The sequence below is a fragment of the Zeugodacus cucurbitae genome, chromosome 5, assembly GCF_028554725.1.
Source record: "Zeugodacus cucurbitae isolate PBARC_wt_2022May chromosome 5, idZeuCucr1.2, whole genome shotgun sequence".
In the NCBI taxonomy this organism is placed as follows: domain Eukaryota; kingdom Metazoa; phylum Arthropoda; class Insecta; order Diptera; family Tephritidae; genus Zeugodacus; species Zeugodacus cucurbitae.
Genome location: NC_071670.1, coordinates 25711726 through 25732790, shown reverse-complemented (window position 1 = coordinate 25732790; position 21065 = coordinate 25711726). Strand labels below are relative to the sequence as shown.

The window sequence follows — 21065 nt, the reverse complement described above, 5'->3', positions numbered from 1 at the left end:
GAAAAAGACACCGAAACGTTGCTGGCCACTTACAAGGCATTCGACCGGTCGTTTGTCAATTACAAAGCACCAGTATGGTCGCCTGGATTCAGGGGATGCAGCAGAGGAAGATACAGACGTGTCAAAAAACCCCACTCCGGACAGACACATGATACCTCTTGATGTCTCCTGAAGAGAACTTACACAACAAGGCCGTTATGCTACCATAATGAATTGCTGTCCAGGCAGTGTCTACTGGGATGAGAAAACACCACTGTAGTCATCTGCTTGAGGCGGAACATCTCGTTTCCTGGGCCTACCGTTAGATGACTTCGACGGCAACTAAGATTAGTGTTAAGTCATACATAGTTATACCATATATTCCATATCTCCGAATCTCTCATAGGATATTAGGATATAGATTACATGGTTAGAGCTGTTAACAATTAATTCTCATAAAATGTTTCCACATTGAATAAACGCAACTATGTTCGAGCGATGGAGGGTTGCTTATGGTTGGGTTATATTGCCTAATCATAAAATAATGACCATAATATATTTAGGTGTTACATATAACCATATTTTTGGGATAAAATTCTTATATCTATAATATATTACAATCGTTTAAAATCAAATGGTAGTGTGATTGTACAGTATTATATATGTAGAATACTCCTCTTATTTAATTTCTTGTGGCCCAATTCGGTACAGATAATATAAACGAAAGTAAGAATACATTCTAAAATATATTAAATTTATGTTTCCTGTAAATTTAACGCTAAGCGAGTGGGGAATAATACACAAAATGAATTGTTGTGTATGGAAAATGAAAAATATATATGATGATATGAGAATTAATTATTTTTATACTTACAAACCTTAAAATATTGAATAATAAATTTTACAACTATTTTCAGGATGTTCGTCTATTACTTCTCGTTTTGAATTTTACTACTTTATTGATTGAACACTCCTTTTCAAGACATCTTTATAATTCGGTGGAACATTTGACCCAATTGTTGTCTTCTCAGAATATGGACATTGTATTAGCAGTTTTAAATCTGCTATATATGTTCTCTAAAAGAAGTAATTTTATACCTCGGCTATCATTGGAAAAGAAGGAAATGCTTCTAACGAAACTTTATAATATTGCTGAGGTACATTTGCTGAATTTTTATTTAAATATAATACTTTAATAATAATTACTTATAGCGTTGGGGGGACCCAAATTATGGTTTGGCTTTAATAGATTGTTGCATAAGAAAGCCTAAACTGGAGTTTTTATACCAACTTTCCATTGAATACTCGGACGAAAATGGTCAAGTGGTTTTGTTGGAGATACCTGATATGGTGAAAACATGCAAGGGCTTACCCATCCCGGAAGTGATAAAAGCGATCTGTGGTCATATGAAAAATCCATCGGAAGCAGTTAAAGTAAGTTGCAAATATGTAAACCACTAGAGTCAGAAACTAATTTTCGTAGATAAAAGAAATATTAACATAGTTTGAATAACTATATAAATATACAACTAAAAAACTATTCCTTCAATAGTAGATTGAATCCTCGAATTTATCCGCACTTACAAGCATTATTGATTTTAAAAACACGAATATTGTGAGAATCAAGGAAATATATGTTTCTTCATAAAATTCTATAAATCTGCTTAAAAAATAGGTTAATTCTTAAGGAAAATTTAAAAAAATTTTAAATTCATAAATTTATACCGATATTAATAGATCGAATAAAAGTTTTCTGCGTGTAAGCTCAGTTCTTTAAAATTTATTCATATTCATGAAACGATTACAAATATTTCGTTATGCATAATAGAAATCGAGTATAATTGTTTGTAATGTAGATTAGGCTATAGAGGCTTTATATAAGCTGAACCGATCTTTCGTCGTCACATACTATACAGCACACGCTCGAAAACGTGAACTAATTAAAACCAGTGCAGTTCACATTTGCGAAATGTTCATGTTTTCGAATACCCAAAAATAATAAGTGAATAGGTGTATACACATTTAAATTCACATTTTATTGTTGTTTCGTATATATATATTTTTTTTTAATTAAGGGATATGATAGCAAAAGTAAGTAAATAAATAAAAGAGAAGACTTATTTAAAATAATAATTTTTTTTGTACTTTTTGTACTTTTTCTAATAATTTTAATACAATTTTCTCCCTTAATCGTGTCATACATAACTAGCCAACTCTACCGCTTGGTTGAAAAAAGAATCGTTTTAATTCCAAAATTCGTGGATTTAGCAAGATTATATTTCTTCTCTAAGAACGTCAAACTGATCTCTTTTTGTAAATGACCGAGAATTTCAGTTTTTCTTTTAACGTCAACACTTAGGTTAGAACGTATTTTTAAGCAGCAAATTTAAGGTGTAACGCTTCATGCAAATCCAAAAATGCGGCTGTAATGTTTTTCGCGTTACATGCTGCCACAAAAAACAAGTTCTTTACTATTATTATTTTACTCAAGTTCATAATTATTTCAGATCGATAATGAATCAGATGAAATTTTATTGTTCACGCTTTAAAGCTTTCGTGCTTTGTTCTCGTTTTAGAATAGTCAATGCACAAAAAAGTGTTTTCACGTTTCTTAGTGTTCACATTTTAGACCGTTCATGTTTTCGAGCGCGCGCTGTAGTTTGTTCTGGCCTAGATACCAGCCGGCATCTGTACATGATGGTGGCGCACGGTATTAATTCACCCCGTGTTTTTGTTCTCTTTGCTGACGACTTAACCTCTTCAGCTGACCTTTGTCTCTTTGCCGCAGCTGCTGGCGGTTCCATTTTAATGTTGGATAGAACCACTTTCGCGCAATCAATGGATTCCTGGGGATCTTCCTTGGTCCTGCATCTAGACCAAGTTTAGCTTCTATGTTTTCACCGGTCTTCTTAGAGCTTGTTGAGAGCGCAGCCCTTTTTCCAGTTAGTTCCTTCCTGCAGGTCCGGTTGCGCATAGCCGCCGCTACGTACGTAAGTCTAGAGACCTTGCGAGCGTTTTCTGCCGACCTTATTGATATTAAGAAAAATAAATGTTTGATATAGAGATAAACTACCGAAAAACTAATCATAAAATGAGACCTAAAACAGCCTAAAATCTTTCAGATGCGAATTGCACATAGGATTCGCCTTGTATCTGGTTTTAGAGATAAAAAGCTGCGTTTGCAGTTTGTTCAAGCTCGTCTTCAGGCTATATCAGTACTGATTTATTCTAATGCTTTACAAGACAACGTTGATAGAATTCTATATTCCGGCTTTGGTGAAGAACTCTGCGAGTTAATAGATAAAGAGGATATATATTTAGTTGAAATTCGTGCGGCCGTTCTTAGAACATTGACATCTATGCTGCACTTTGACCGAAATCCAAATGTACCAAGGTATGTATATTTCATTGATGGTAACAACATTATAATATTTATTGAGTTTTTTTTTATTTTAGACCAGGTTCGAGATTGGCAAAGATTATTCAATATACAGGAGCAGAACGGCAAGGAGGCATTTTGCCACTTTTAGTCCGCGACTGTATAATAAGCCTGACGAACGAAGGAATTTGCGAAAAATATCCATTAGTTCTTGCCACTTCATTATTTAGTTTACTTTATCATTTGGCCAGTTATGAAGCAGGTGGTCATGCTTTAGTTAAAAGTGGTATGATGAAATCTCTGCTACAAGTAATTAATTGGCCTGGAGTCGATTTGGAACACATAACATTTGTTACACGTGCTGTGCGAGTCATTGACTTAATTACCAATATTGATATCAGCAAATTTCATCAATGTAATGGTCTCAATATATTTATTGACCGGATGGAAAAGGAAATTAATTGCTGCAGAGATGCCTTGGCTAATTTAGAAATAAAAGTGGATTTTATAGACGATGTGGAACAAATTTCAAATGGTAATATTTATTATAATTATTATAAATATATAAGTGCGTATATATATTAGTTTTTCTTACTCCATCGAACATTTTTTTACCATATACTCTCGCAACATGTTGCATAGATTTTTGTAACACCTAAACTGGTTAGATGCCAAAACGCGTCGAAATCTGGATGTCTATCTGTCAGTCCGTCCGTTTTCTGATCTATTCGTGTAAGCAATAACTTGATAAAAATTTACGATTCCTTGGCATTCTGAGGAACATGGTACATGGAATCACGCTAGGGAGGGTGGGAATACCCTAATAGGTTTAATGTACATGTCTCATAAACTATTAAATATTTCAATTAAATTTTCTGAAAAAAAATCGGTTAACTACTTCGGGAAATGGGTGAAAGCGGATAAACTACGCCCACCATCAGAAAATGGTTTGGTTTAAAACTACTTACGCCATATTCAGCGCATATGTTGATTTCCAATATAAGCACAATAATTTTGACGGCTAAAATTTTACCGTAAATATCGGCAAATCTCCCAGAAATCTTAATGAAATTAAGAGAGTGACATTTCCTGATAACAATGGGCCTCATGCATAAAACGTGAGCTTGAGCTCGGACTCGATTTTTTGAGTAAAAGGTGCTTGTCGTATGCATAATAAAATTTGATGTGTTTGCTTTTACTCGCTGATTCCGTTTGATCTCATCGTGCTCAGTATGAACGAAGTTAGATGAGCTAGTGCTCATTTTCATATGCATAAAAACAAGCTTTTGCTTTCTTTTGTGAGCTCTTGCTCAAATTTTGTTGAGGCTGCCTTATAGTTGACTCGCGTACACTAAAAAGGAATCATGGCTGAATATTTTGTGCCACAAAGAAATATAAAATGTTATCAACAGCGTAAAACAAATTTAACAAGTGAGGATAAAAAATTATATAGGTTTGTATTCTTAATTATTAATTTTTTTTATTATATAATTAATAATAAAATGATAAATACATAGGTTTGATGACACTAGCATCTGTTGGTTGGCTTATTATTTTTTTGAGAAGTCAGAAGAAACACTTAGTGATGCCCTCAGTAACATTGATAACATTTGACTGTATTTAATATTTTGTGCAGATCCTGGATTCCAAAATGGTATAACCTCAAAATTGCATAGTAATGTTCAAATCCGGATATCTGTCTGTCTGTCCGTCCGTCTGCCCGTCTATCCGTCCGCGCAAACTGTAACTTGAGTAAAAATAGTCACATATCTTCCTGAAATTAGTAGACGTGTTTTTTGGCACTATAAGAAGATTGATTTCGTCCACCAAATGGCGGAACCCGAAAAGGCATAAAGTGCCATAACTAAGCCATAAAATAAGCTATGAAAGTAAAATTAGGCAAAGGATCGCGCTGTAAAGGGGCATATTTGGATGTAATTTTTGTACATATCTCGTAAACTACATACAAAAGCTATATCAACTAAACTCTCTAAAACCATTTCTTTTAATCGGATTATAACCACGCCCACCTCCCATGCAAAGGTTATGTTAAAAACTACTAAAAATGCTTTAATAGGAAAGGAAAATTAAGGAAAAACCCCAGAAACCTGAAATTTCGTTATAAAGATGGTACATAAAAGCTGCACTCAAATTGGAATACAAAAGTTCAAATTGGCTCCTCCCACAAACCCATACGACAGAAACTAATCCACCAATTTCAATGAAATTCGGTTCATAATATATTCCAGCCATCCCAATAATATGTTGTGAAAATAGGCCAAATCGGTTCATAACAACGCCTATTTCCTATAACCAGAACTGTGAAGTCAATCTGAATCGTCGGGTCATAACTTTTCCAACTTTCAATGTACTTTATACCATATATATGACGAATATGTGAGTCAAATTGTATGTTATAGTAATAAAATTAAATGATAAATCGGAATTTAGAGAGTATAAAATGTTCGGTTACACAGAAACTTAATGCTTTTCCCGTTAATTGAATGCCCAATTTTTGCTCAATTTCTTTTACACATGTTTCTAGTGTATGTTTATTTTATTTTTAATGCTTGGTAATTGACCTTTTTCTAGCAAATATTTATTTTGTTTTAGTTTTTCTACTAAAAATTTAGAAATGTCGTAAGTTTCTATTTTATTATTATTATTTGACCCTACTTCTACTTCACTTTCACTTGACGACACGTTTGCACTTCTATAACATTAGATGTTTGATCTCCCTTTGCTCAAGTAATTGCAATTTGTTTGAACTCATTTTTATGCATACGAAATTGAGCAAAAGCTGTTGCTGTTTGATCGAACTCGACTTACGAGCAATTGCTCACAAGCCTCAACTCAGCGCTTTTACTCGTTTTTATGCATGAGACCCAATGAGTCCTGGCGTTGAAAATAAATAAAGTGGGGTGAATATTTCTTGTTAGCCTCATATACAGCCATGGTCACCCAAATAAGACATTTAGCCATAGGTTGGAATAAGGCTTATATAACTGAAAATGATCTTTCAAATATTGAAGCGGACTTAAATAGTTATTACTTATTTATTAATTCATCCATTTATGTAAAACAAATTAAAAAAAAATCACAAATTTTTTATATTAATTAAAAAACTTTAACCTTCTCGAAAAAGCTTGGGACATCCAAATAGCAAAATTTACAAAAATTGCAAAAAATGTAAATCTAAAAAAAAATATTTACTTATTTGGTGTCACATTAAAAATATGTTTTTACTACTTGATACTGAACCCTCAGTTTTCAAATAAAGCCTATTACGCTTTCTACAAACCTCCATTATCTCTCCAAAGGAATGGATACCAAAGTTTCCTTAACACCTCCTCATAAATCCTCAAAATTCATGTAATTCCTGCTGAAATTTTATGCTATGCGATGATCAATCCAAACCCATTATTTATTTTGTCATAAGCCAATACTTTGTGTCCTTCATTGTTTAAGCACACGTTGTTATCCTGCAAAGAAGTCCAGGGGAGTGGCAATCAATTAAAAACAAATGATTCCATTTCGTTTTTAATATGTCTTAATATTAAAACCAATCGATTCTCCCAGTTATTCGATAAACTGGGCCCACTCTGTGCCAGGCAAGAGAACCCCATTTCATAAAATTTCCGTCTGTATATTTTACTGTCGTTTTTGTGTATCTACGATTCAATAATTGACCTTTAGGACGATGAACAGTACATTTTATATCAGAACAGATTCTATCAATTTGTAATTAATCAATTCACAGCACATTTTTCAAAAAAGTAAGATCCTGATCCTTATGTCCACTGGTGAAGTGTAGACAATCTTGGATGCGCCCTTTTGTTAGTCGTGGCTTTTTTCTACTCAGGCTTCCAAAAAGTTGTGGCCAATATAAACGTCTATCTGCAATCTCCCGTGATATATTTAGCCCATATTATTAATTAATTTCTTTATTTTTTTGTTCTCCAGACTTAAAAGGATCGACCTCGACTTTTCAGAAATGGCTCAAGTTTTAGAAATTGTTGTTTTTCGCGCTAATTGTGCTTTTTTATGTGCATATGTTTTTATTAAAATAGGTCTCGTCGATGTGTATAATTTTAAGGGGATTAGAAATCAGGTTTCTCCACAATTCTCTATGTTGTGTATAATGAGTCTTTATTTAAAGACTACAATGCTTTTAGCGGCCTATATAAACGCGAATTGAATAAATATTAAATAAACTGCCTTAGTTAGTAATAAAAAATCAATCTGATGAGAATTGGATAAAAAAATTCCGCTTTCTAAAATGTGCTATTTGGTTGACCACCGAGCACAATTTAATTAATCTAACATATGCTGAAAGATAACGCGTCTTATTGAATGGTTATTATAACCAGATATATTGAGAAAAAAAAAATAAACACAAATAATTGCCGAATTCTTTGTTTGATTTGCGTGACCATGGCTGTACTTGATATACAGTAGATAGAAAAAGTAAGTTATCAAAGGGAAATATAACACTGCGGGGTGAATAAAATTTTAATGCTTATATTTCCTCCAAAGAGCAGATTCAATAAATAAAGAAATATATGAAAAAAAAATATTTTTTCACTCAATATTTTTTATTTAGACCATATTCCACAGTATCAAATTAAAGTATTTTTAAAATAAAAAACCAATTTAATTTTATAAAATTAAAACATATACACAAATATTAAATTACATGGAGAAAAAGCAAGTTATCAAACTGTATTGAACCAATCGTTCTTGCAAGAAATTTAAAATCTTCAACGATGGCCCAATCATTCTCCATTTTTTACACGTTCGTTCTTTGAGGAGGCCAAACAACACACTCACAGTTAAATTTTTTAAATACTCGGTGACTTTTGTAGTAAGGACAGGGCGTTGTCCTGTTGAAGAAGAATGATCCTGCTGATCTTTTAATTTTTTTACATAAACTGCAGCAGTAAATTTTTTTCCAGAACCACAATATTGTTTAGGCCATTCACAAATAAGCATCCCCAAACCATTAAGCCCATTTTCACCGACTTAACTGTGGGTAGGGTGCGCTTGTATGACAGTCCTTCTTTGTGTGAGCGCAATACGTAAACCATGCAGTCTAATCATCGACTAATCAGTCCAGACCACTTTATGCCAACAATTTTGAGGTATTAATATGTGCTTTTGTCGTTTTTTCTTATTTGCCTCATTTAGGTAGTGTGACTTTCTTGCAACGCGGCTGTGAATATTTGCTTGGCGCCATTTTATTACTGGTAGTGTGCACTGAGAGCACTTTCTTGCCTCTTTTTATATGCTGTACTCACATTTTTGGTACAGATTTGAAAGGATAATTTTTGGGTGCCTTTCTCTCTTCTTCTTGATGACTCCATTTTCTTTGTTGTAACCAGCCATAACTTTCCATATTGCGACCTGGCTTTTATTAAAACTTTCGGCAATATAATGTTATAATAATGAAGTAAACAAAAAATCAAAGTCTTACTTACAAATTCAATTTTGTATTTTAGAAAAAAAGAATTCTTGCATATTTAAAGAATTTTTGTAATTACTTTACTTATTTTTTCCACGCTTTACCACTGAGCCCATTTATAGAATGCAAATTTCTTACCAAATGCGCAATCGGCAAAAAAGATCATCAACTGTGGTACTTTAATAACGGTACTTTTTGAAACAAAAAAATTTATATTCGATAAAGGAAAAAAATGAGATCATTTCAAAAAGTGTTGGATGTTTTGATAACTTACTTTTTCTACCTACTGTAAGTATTTTCACTTCTGACGGGCTTTATACCGTATACATATATCGGTAAATATGTAAAATACCTTATTATCAAATTAAGTTAATGTATTATATTGTGGTGTGATGTCTAAATGAGTGAATTCGGTCACTATATTTATTATTATTTTTTGTTGTTGTAACATGATTTTGGGCATAGACCTTTTAGAATCTCAATATAGCCAATATAGTGATAAAAAATAATACATGTGTATTGTATTTATTGTAACTTCTTTCAGTTAGATTTATATTGATATAAATATATGTAGTAATGAAATGTACAGAATCTATGACTAAAACAAGTAAATTTACCCAATATTCTTATATAATTTTTGAATTGCTTTCAAATTGCGATTGTATAAAATCTTCGGGTACACCCGAACTTATCCTTCCCATGCTTGTTATATTTTCTTTTTAAACTTGCAGATCAAGGAAATGGAGATAATGCACAACCAGAAGTGTTAGAAGATAATGAAGCCTATGTAAGAAGAAGTGAACTGCAACGAGGCACAAGAAAGTATAGTCGAGTATCGAATGAAAAATCGGCGTCACAATCATCCATAACTGAGCAGGACGGGAAAAAATTAGCATGCGTTACTCAAAGAGCAGCGTTATTGAAATCTATGCTTAACTTCCTAAAAAAATCGATTCAAGATCATGCCCATTTTAATGGAATGCGAAATATAATGGAAAGTTCCTTGCCAAAATCGTTGCAGCACATAATATCAAATGCGGAGTATTATGGGCCGTCATTATTTTTACTAGCTACAGATGTTGTTACGGTTTATGTTTTCAATGAACCATCTTTATTGTCATCTCTACAAGAAACGGGTCTAACTAATGTAATCCTTCGCTCGTTGCTACAAAAAGAAGTACCAGCCACAAGGGAAATTTTGGGTTCATTGCCGAATATTTTTTCAGCCCTTTGTCTAAATGAACGTGGACTAATGGAATTTATGTCTTATGATCCATTTGATAGATTCCTGAGGGTATTGCTATCGCCAGATTACTTAATAGCTATGCGAAGGCGACGGTCGTCAGACCCCTTAGGGGACACATCTACGAATTTAGGTAATGCTATGGATGACCTCATGAAACACCACCCGTATTTACGTACAGACGCGATAGAAGCCATAGTACGATTACTTAATGATTTAGTTCGATTTGGATCTGATTCGAAATATGTGTGTTGGAGAGCACATAAAGATAATAGCACATCTATTGCAAACACGATCAATCCGAATAACCAACATACTCCCAACACTGAGAACACACTGGAATTAAGATGCAATGAAAATGATAGCAGTGGGGAAGACGATGAAGATGATGATGAAATGTCTTCTGCGTCACAGCAACAGCAACATAGACAAAATAGAACTATAGAGCAACAAGTACAAATCCGATTAAATCATGAACGAGAAGCCATTCCTTTAATCGACTACATATTAAATGTCATGAAATTTATTGATGCGATATTCAGTAATAGTTCAAACGGTGATCATTGTAGAGAATTCGTAATGCATGGCGGGTTGCAACCGCTGCTTTCGTTGCTGTCATTGCCAAATTTACCAATTGATTCACCTGTATCTACAACAGCGCAAGCAGTTGCTAATGTATGCAAATCTATTTTGAATTTAGCCCATGAGACGACAGTAATAGATATTGCACTCGAAGAGTTATCAAAGATAACAAACAAATTACAACCGCTAATATCGAATTTTAATTTTCCCGGAGAAAGTATACTTTTACGTGAGTTAATGGCATGTCCCAAATTAGATGATGGCTTTTCTACAGCTGATTACACACCGCTGTTGCACAATATGAGTTCGGTTCATGGATATGTAGTTCTTCTAGTTCATTTATGCCGTAACGCTTCGAGTGAAATGCGGCTAACTTTACTAAGTCGGTGGGGAAATAATTCTGGTTCTGGCATACAGTTATTGCAGAGTTTAGTTCGTCTATATATTTCTTTGGTATGGGAGAGTACCATCTTGTTGAGCCTGTGTTCTGATGAGATAAATGAAACGGGATTGTATGAGACGATTGGCGAACAAACAGCGGGTGCTGAAAAGGATGATTCGACTATAAAGAAATTGAGCTCCATTAAATTCAAGATAAAAGCAGATGATCAACTGCGTTATATAAAGTCACTATTGGCAGCTTCTTCTCGGCTAGGACGGGCACTGGCTGAACTTTTCGGAACCCTGGTGAAACTTTCTGTTGGTACACCACAGGCTCGCCAACGGCGGAATAATGATTATTCATCAAACGCTGCAAACAGCAAGATTCCAACAGCAGACGCTAAGGAAATTGCTCGAGTTCTTAGCTCAATTCTGGTAAATGGCTTCAGCCATGAAAATAATGCAACAAAGCCTGCACCAAAGTTAAAACTTACATTTCTCATATGTTCTGTAGGATTTACTGGTCCAATGCTGTTTGATGACAAACGAAGTTGCTTTCATTTAATGATCTCTCAATTTTGCGAAGAAAATGGCTTAGGAGCATTTTTTGATATGTTCTATTGGGCTTTATCGCTAGATAATAGTACGAATACTTTTGGATTTGAAAACTGCTTGTTATTAAATAACATTTTACAAAACACTTCGAGTGATGCCAATGAATACCCTGCAGGAACTGGAGAATTTATAGATGCCTGGCTACAATTGCTTGAAAAAATGGTTAATCCTCGAGGAATTCTTGATTCACCTTATGCTTTGGCAACAAAAGGCAGTCATGGTTCAGATACTATTGACTTCGAGCCAATATTTTATTTAATACAAATGCATCAACTTGCTATGCATGTTGTCAGGCGCATTTGGAAACGTAAGCCCATTCCCAATTATGGGGTATCAATAACGGAAACCATTATGGCTATATTGAAGCATATTATTAAATCATACAGTATGATATGCAATCGCTATAAAACACGTTTAGATGAAATTCAAAATGCTGATAAACTACTTGAACAACGGAAAAAAACTGAAAAGTCTTCAGATGAAGGCTTTTTAAATGCTAATCACTTCAAAGTATTGACGGACATGGGATTTGGCTCACAACACGTTATGGATGCTCTAAGAAATACGCGTTCGCTTGAACAAGCAACGGAGTTTCTGTTGAATCATCCAGAGGCAACTACTACTGAAGCTCAAAATACCCAAAGTATTTCAAATCAACTCAACAGTCAACATGCTGGTAATGACATGGAAATTGACATAGATTCAGCATCGACTTCCGGTTTGAACCGAATGAGTGTTACAAGAGGAAATTTAAAATATAAACAACATGGAGGTTTTCATAATGTTCAACTTTTACCAAACGAAATATTTAATCAATTTTGCAATGACGTATTTGAAAGAGTATTTGCATTTATGGAATATTTGCCTGAAACTGTCAACACCGGTACAGAGCTGTTATCTGCGCTGTACAGGCAGAATAATCAGCAAAATAAACGGGAATTTATTGTAAATCTTGTAAACGGTGTTACCGAATGTATGGAACAAATTATTAATATCATAAAAAACGAAAAAATAACAAATTCATCTGAATTGGGGAACATTTTCTTTGGAGAAATTTCTACAAAACTTCTTATACGTCTCAAAGTCTCAACAATACTTCTAGATGAAAATTATAGTGATATTAGGAAAGAGTTTTGTGCTATAGTATCCCAAGAAAAATCTATGCATATTATAGTCAATCTGCTCTATGAGACTGAGGCTTTATTGAATGAACAGACATTAATAGGTGTTAAGCCACAATCGCCTCAATGGTTGCAAAACTTCATAGAGTTCATTGACGCAATTGATAATGTTTGTGTAATATTGCAACGACGAGAAAATATGCGAGCCGTATGTAGTGATAAATGGAGATGGTATGACGTTTCGACTGGTAAATGGAACTCCTATACCGAATCGAATAATAATTTACTTAAAAATGCTTTTGCAATGGGCGAAAAGTCTCAAGTGATTAACATAGGGCGTCAGCGATATACCGTTAATTTTAATTATATGACTCAAGTGAGTGAAGCATCAGGAAGTCATCGATCGGTGTTACCAGACCTAAAAATATCGGAAGCTATATGCTCACTTAAAAATGGAAATACGAATACGAAAACAGATAGTATTCTTACTCGCAGTGTGCAGTCAAAGCCTGGTGGTGAAGGTGTAATTTATAAAGACGAATTAATTTGTCTTCGTTCATTAACCAATTTATCCCAGGGTAAGAAAGATTGTGAAACTGAGGGGAACCTTGTTCAGACTAATGAAAATGATTCGCAACAAACTTGTACGGCGCAATTAGAAGAAGGGACTACATTCGGGCAAAAGAAAATTAAAATTAAAAACACTTCAAAATCAGCCCCAAAAAAAGGAACATCAGGATTTTCGAAGCATAACAAAAAGATCATACTACACGAAGAGCTTGTTGGATTGTCTCGCGAAAATTGTACCGATATAATTGCCTGTCTTGTCCACTTGCTAAGACCTGAATTTATGGTAGACTTTGAAACAAAGATTTCCATTATGAAACTTTGTGCTAGATTAACTAAGGATTATGAGAATGCAAAGGCTTTTTATAAAAATGGCGGAATATCACTACTACTTAAGATGCGTCAAGCATGTGGAATGATGGAGTTTCCCACTTATGCCATCGTTATAATTCGGCATGTTCTCGAAGCTCCCTCAGTTTTACAAGATTCCATCGAAAGAATTTTGATTACACGCTCTTCGCCAACTGTGCCCGTTGGACATCGCGATCTGGTATATTTTCTTACACAAGTATCATCAGCGGTAGCTAGACATCCGAAAATATTTCTTTTGGCGGCAAAAGAGTCATTGCAAGCTGATAATGCTTTGAGTTCGAATTTTCCTATAGACGAATCAAGGTTCCTTATAAAGTCCCAAGCCCAAAATAAACCTGGTGACCTCATCAATAATACCATTCTAAAAATTGATGACGCCTCAGAAGAAACAGTAAAAGATATATTGAGAGCAATAATTCAACCTTGTATACATTATGGAGGGCTCTCCATAGATGAATATGATGGGAGCATAGGAAAAATGGGGGAGTCGTCACCAACACAAGTTGATAAAACTCAACCCAAATCGTCTTCGTCTAAAAAATATACAGAAAATATTGAAACAAATCCTTGCTGCTGCAGTTGGCATATTCCATCTACAAGTCATACCCACCAAAAGCCAATATTACCGCGATCGACTTTATTAAAAATATTAGCAGACGCAGTTAGATCCTATCAGTGCTTAGTACCGAAAATTATTATGGAATACATATACGTACCCTCCGACAGCTCACTAATTAAAAAACCGCAGACTTGCATCTCATTTATTTTAGATAATTTTCTACCAATAACTAATCGCCAACAGGACCCAGAAGTGAGTATGATGTCAAGAGTGCTACTTTCTTCGTTATCAGATTGTGTTAGTCAACCAATAGTTCAATCGAAATTGGTCGAAGAGCTCCATGAAGCGATTGTGCGCACACTTACTGAGCCTAGTTATACAGAAAAACACGTTCGTTTGCAAGTTCTCATTGGTTTAATACCCATAATGATTGAAAGTCCAATGTTGTCAAACAAACTGCATTTGCAACGCAATAATATGTATAGAATTTTGTTAAAGCAAGGAATAATGACTGATTTGGCAAAATTGGCGCAATATAAAGATTTGTCGAATTCAAACACTCTGACCACAGTGCATTCAACTTTACGTCCAATGGAAATTTTATTAAGGCTTACTATTACACCAGGCACTCTTTCTTCTAGGAAAATATTTTTTGGCACTCCACCAAACGGTAACAATTCTGTTGTGAATCGCCGTTTATATCCAAGGTTAACATCACGCATATCTAATGAAAACGCTGGGCCTGTAGGTAGTGAGCACGTGCTCCGTGATATTATTCGGAACGTTTTATCCGATCGTAGACAGGCATTCGATTTTATTTTGAATGGCGAAGATATATTCTTAGATTCAGAAGATCCAATTAACTCCATGGCGACTGGTAACGATGACGCCACAGAAAATGTGCGGGAATCACAACTTTTAGCTTCAACAAACTTACGACCTCAAATTAATTTTGATCAACTATGGGATGATCTTTTGCAAAATGGCCATGTAGCATTTTTAGGCAGAAGCTCTGATTCTAATAATGGCCCTGCTGATGGAAATAGAATGGACTCAAGAAGTAACCGATCAGATGGCAATCAAGTTGTCAATACGGAAAACGGAGCAAATGGTGGTAGTGATGGCGCATCAACATCTTCGGAACTTGTCGCAGCTGTTGTAGACAACTCAACTTCTTTATTGGGAGAAGTTAGCACAAGTGAATCTGAATCAGACTCAAATGCTTCTACAGAAAATGAACGCAATGACGAAGACGAGGATGATGACGAAGAAGAAGATGGTAATGAAGAAGACGTGGAAGATCATAGTGAAACAGATGCTGATGAAGAAACCCGTCAATTTATTGAAGTTTTTGATCATATTTATGAGCCCGAATCTTCAGAAACTGCGTCAAATGATGCCGATGATGAGGCATCAGAAGTCAGTGGTAGAAGCGGTGAACAAGTGGTCAATGGATCTGATGCTGATGACGAAGTTTCAGAGGTTAGAGGAGGAATTTGTGAGCAAGTAAATAATGGTGATAATAATCTTAATGCCGAAAATACAATAGTAAATTCGCCCGTAATTCGAGAGGCTCGTGTGGAAAGTCAAAATGATATGTTGTTATTGTCTGAACCGGTTACACGAAGTAACGTACAGCCGTCCCCGAATGCTGTTAGCAACATAGTTCAAGAATCTTTTGCAGATAATAATCTGACAAATACAGACGAAAGTTCAGTTCGAACAAATCCTTCATCTGTTTGGGTAGCACCGAGGCTCGGTCCAACTAGAACAGATTTAAATTTTGTGGTAAATACTGAAATGGGAAATACTTCTACTACTAATCATGAGCGCAGTCAAAACAATACGAACACAGTATACGTTGGATCAACAAATAACCAAACTACAACAATAGGAAGTTTGATTCAAAGGCGTGAATCTACCAGGCGTTTAATTTTGCTTGATCAACAGTATTGCACTCTAATGCCATCATTTAATAATCCGACCGAAGAAGGGCAACTTGATATATTCAATCAAGATAGCTTACATTGGTGGCTCGAGGAGTCTAAGCATTTGGACTTAGAGTCCCAAACAGATACATGTTTATATGTTGCCCATCTTCTGATTCCATTTTTAATTAGAGCATTCAAAGACAATCAAAAGACGAAATCTATAGATCAACCACTATCCACTACCACTTACAATTCTCCTAATCGCCGCAGTGCCATACCTGTATTCATTCAACAGACTACTAATTCTAATAGTGGATCTGAAAATACGTCGTCGGCAAATGAAAATATAACGGAAAGAAATGAAAACACTGCTATATCCACTGATATACTAGAACAGCAGGGTCAAATATCAAATGATGATGGCGGTGAAGTGGAATATTCAAGTGAAGAAGAAAATCCAACTATACTGGTAACGAACGAGGAAGAGACTCTTGAGGACGTTGAAGATGATTTCGAGGATGAACAGGATGAAAATAATTCAAATATTAACCCAACAAATTTGAGAGAAGAAATTAACGCCGCTTTTGATATTCCACTTGGCAACGAAATGCACACCTCGCTGGAGCCAACAAATACAGAAAATATAGATAACTTAATGACTGAAGCGTCTGAACTTTTTACTACAAATGAATCAGTAGAGATAGCAACTGATAATATTGTACCAAGAGTCATTAGTGTAATGGGTACTCCAAATCAAGAACTTGCTGCACCAACAGCTGAAGAATATCATTCTGAAAATGTTGAAACTGTCTCAGAAGACGCACCTTCTGAAATGAATGCTGAAGTCCGAGCTGCATTGGGTGATCTACAAGTTCCGGAAGGTGTAGATCCATCGTTTTTAGCCGCATTGCCTGCTGAAATGCGTGAAGAAGTTATAAATGAACATTTAAGAATGCAACGCATACGTCAACGAGCACAACAAAATGCAATTCAAGTAGCACATGATTCTTTAATAGAAGTTAATCCAGAATTTTTAGCTGCATTACCACCAAATATTCAGACTGAGGTTTTAATGCAACAACGAATTGAACAACAACGTCAGGCTGCCTCAGCAGCTAACCCCGAAGATCCCGTTGATACAGCGGCTTTCTTCCAAAATTTACCTGAGACATTACGTCGAGCAATCCTTACTGATATGGAAGAATCACAAATTGCAAGTTTACCTCCCGATTTGGCTGCAGAAGCCCAATATTTGCGACGCGATTGGGAGAGTCGAAACGGTTCAAATATAGATACTCCTCATGTACTTCGACGTTTTCCGTCGTCTTTACAAAATCTCACTGATGATTCGAGATGGCATTCGAATTATGATACAATATGGTATGAAGCAGAGCGGACTCAACAATCTCAGCATCACCAGCATACAACAATTGTACATCAACATCAGCAACAAATTCATGGCAAGCCTATAGCTCTGCTCTTCATGGAGGATGATAATAATATGCTTGATCCAGATTGTTTAGCAACAATTCTCCTATTTTTATTTACCGAAGATACAAAAATCAATTATACTCGTTTTCATCGAGTTATACGCAATTTGTGCTATCATGCTCCGACAAGAGCCTGGATTATACAGTCATTGATAAGTATTATACAAAAAACGAACGAAGATAAAACAAATGAATCAGATGGATTTATTGTCAAACCTAATTGGCTTAAACTGAGGATAGATGCAGCGTTTGGTTATAAATCGAATGTGTTTATTATTAATGAAATAACACAAAAAAATATTGAGGGCAATTCAACGTCAAATTATAATATTAGTATAAATCCTCAAGCAGCACAGATGGTTGTTAAGAACTGTTTGGATTTGTTATTTGTTTTAGCGAGGCATTTTCCACGGAGTTTCGTTCCATTTAAACAGGATCAAAAGAGAAAGATTGACCCAGGTACTGAATCGAATGAAAATAACAGAAACATGTCTATATCCAGTGGATTTTCGGGAAATACATCAGAAGTGAACAGAGAGTCTCTCATAATGGAATCAAATATGCAGCGCAACAGTTCTTTGAACATTACTAAACCATCACAGAAGACATCAGATTTTAAATTAGATGAAGGCCCATCAACATCAAAAGCCGCAGCTAATCGTGGACAAAAAAATTACTCATCTGGAGTGAAAAGCAAGCACCACAAAAAGACCACATATAATACTAACGGTAAACAATTTTGGGACGTTATTTTAAAAATCGATTTGCTTACACCTCAAAGACTTTCGAATACGCAAGATTTTCCACTTATTTCATATCCACGATGGGAGTGGGAAGAGCCAAATGTCGAATTTCAATCATTTAATGACACTCAATTTTCAAAGTTACTTGAAATGCTGCCATACAAAGTAATTTGTCGATCTCCCCAACTCACTGATATGCTTATTAAACTATTGGCCTCTCTCAGTGGAGAACTTCCCAAAGAGAGTGATTTGGACGACAGTAAGTTGAATAATAAACCTTCCGATGCAGAAGAAAAGGGTCAAAGTGCTACAACAAATGTGGAATCAAAACAAAAAGAAGAATATTATATCAATACTGAAACTAAACTATATACTACTGGTTATCGTGGAAAAAGTAAATTGTACTCGAGAAACTTTTCACAATTGCAGTTAGTTACAGAAGTGCTGACTCATCAATGCGGCACAGTTGATGGGCTTGACAACATTTCAAAACTGATTGTAAATTTAAGTCAATGTTCTCATGCTTCGAATGCAATATTTCTGGAGTATTTGTCCTCAGCAGTATTTGGGCTGGCAAAAGAAGTTCGTTTAGCCATACAAAATTTACTCGATGAAATCCGATCCTACAAAGTTCTCAATAAAGTCGATAAGGAAACTAAATGTGGTGTAACAATTCAAAACAAAGGTGTTCTTGAGGGAATTATGCAAGACCGTTTTACATCAGAAAACGTAATTATTTCGGCACCGAGCAATTTTAAACCGTCATGTGAATTGCAATTACCGTCTATAAAAAAATTACTTTCACCTTCATCAGCTCAATTGTATTTTTTGAAAACTCTTAAGATATTTATACAAGTGCGTGAAGTATTCTATTCTGAAGATTCTGTAGGTTTGGATCCAGCGAATAAAAAGCCAACTCTCAGTCAGATAATATGCCTGCAAGATCTATGGAACACATTAAGTGAATGTTTAGTAGCTTTAGAAGAGTCAAAAGATGAGTATGCAGTTCTTGTTTTGCAACCAACTGTGGAAGCATTTTTCTTAATACATGCCACAAACAAGAAAAATGAGAAAAAACCCGCATCTAACATTGAAACTCAAAATTCTACCTTAGAAGTAATAGAAGAAGCAAATCCCAGTCAGAGCGTTTTAACTTTAAACAACACTGATAGAACAGGTTAGTAAAAATTATATACTTTGACAAATATATATTTTAACTTAACATTTCGAAAAAAAGGTTTAAATCCTATACTTTTCCAATAACAAATTGTTTCCTAATGAATTCTCCAAGAATATATCATTTAAGAAAATTATTTGTACATTTTTAATATTTTAATAAATCAGGAGAATAATTTCACTTCAACTTAGTATGAGTTTCTCATACTACTTTCATTCACTTAGTGCCAAAATCTTTATAATATCAGCACATACAATGTACTTCGTTCTTTCGTAATACATCTAAGGAAGAAACTCGTGTTGTACATCTTTAAGTTATCCAACAAGTGAAGAGAAAAAATCTTGAAACGCTGGTATTTCGTCTGAGATCTAAAATAAATAATTCAGTTCTAATCAATAATTTATAATATCAGATTTATTAAATACTTTTAAATCCAAATTAAATTATAACGATATAATAACAGCTTCTTGTTCTATACAAATTGCAACACTAATTTTTGTTTCCGATTTTTTTAATAAGTAAAAACGTCGTATTGTATTTAGAAATAATATTTAACTTACCCCATTCAACACATTTACACTTAGATTCAACAGATACTCAAGGTTCAAGTGGTTCGTTCGAGTTCTTAGAAAATGTACGCAAGTCTTGCATACGCACAAACCCATTGGAAGTTCAGCAACGATTAGATAAGGAGAACTTTTTACGTTTTGCGGAAAAACATCGAACTGTGCTTAATCAAATACTTCGTCAATCCCCGATTCATTTATCGGATGGGCCTTTTGCGGTTTTAGTTGATCACACACGTATTCTTGATTTTGATGTGAAAAGAAAATTCTTTCAAACTGAGCTTGAACGAATCGATGAAGGTGTGCGCCGTGAAGAAAACACAGTAAGCGTACGACGCGTTACAGTATTTGAAGATTCGTTCCGTGTATTATATCGCTTAGGACCAGAAGAATGGAAAAATCGTTTTTACATAGTATTTGAAGGTTAGTGTTTTATTAAAGTATGTTTTACCTTCATGGGATGATAATATATCCACAAACCTGCAAATGTTTGGTTCAATTGGAGTTTAGTTGATTTATTTTTTGATATTAATTTTAATTATCATTATTATTGAATTCTGTTCGACTAACACATCGATTGCAACTATTAACTGGGGTCATAAGTTTTTATGTAAATATTGTGAAAGTTTTTTTAAACCTAATATTTGTATATATTTCATAGATGAAGAAGGACAAGATGCTGGTGGTCTACTGAGGGAATGGTACGTTATAATTTCAAGGGAAATTTTCAATCCCATGTATGCATTATTTTGCGTTTCTCCGGGCGACAGAGTTACTTATATGATAAATCCATCAAGTCATGCTAATCCAAATCACTTGAGTTACTTCAAATTTGTGGGACGTGTAATAGGTACTATTTTTTTAAACTTAAATAAAATATTTTATAATATTTATCTCCT

The 21065-nt window shown here is 34.6% G+C and overlaps 1 protein-coding gene and 1 long non-coding RNA gene across 2 annotated transcripts in view; one reads left to right on the top strand and one right to left on the bottom strand.

The window, feature by feature from the left end:
- LOC105220109 (E3 ubiquitin-protein ligase HUWE1) overlaps window positions 1-21065 on the top strand; it is a 35689-nt gene that overhangs the window by 13502 nt on the left and 1122 nt on the right. Inside the window, exons 2-8 of the mRNA XM_011196526.3 lie at window positions 897-1136; window positions 1192-1413; window positions 3102-3373; window positions 3436-3893; window positions 9551-19600; window positions 20185-20589; window positions 20828-21016. Of these exons, the coding sequence (XP_011194828.2) occupies window positions 897-1136; window positions 1192-1413; window positions 3102-3373; window positions 3436-3893; window positions 9551-19600; window positions 20185-20589; window positions 20828-21016 (11836 nt within the window). The remainder of the gene's footprint in view (window positions 1-896; window positions 1137-1191; window positions 1414-3101; window positions 3374-3435; window positions 3894-9550; window positions 19601-20184; window positions 20590-20827; window positions 21017-21065) is intronic.
- LOC128922265 (uncharacterized) lies at window positions 19706-20297 on the bottom strand. The gene is made up of 2 exons (XR_008471487.1): window positions 20161-20297; window positions 19706-19968 (listed from the first exon to the last, which is right to left on the bottom strand). It is a non-coding gene; the product is annotated as an uncharacterized LOC128922265 (long non-coding RNA).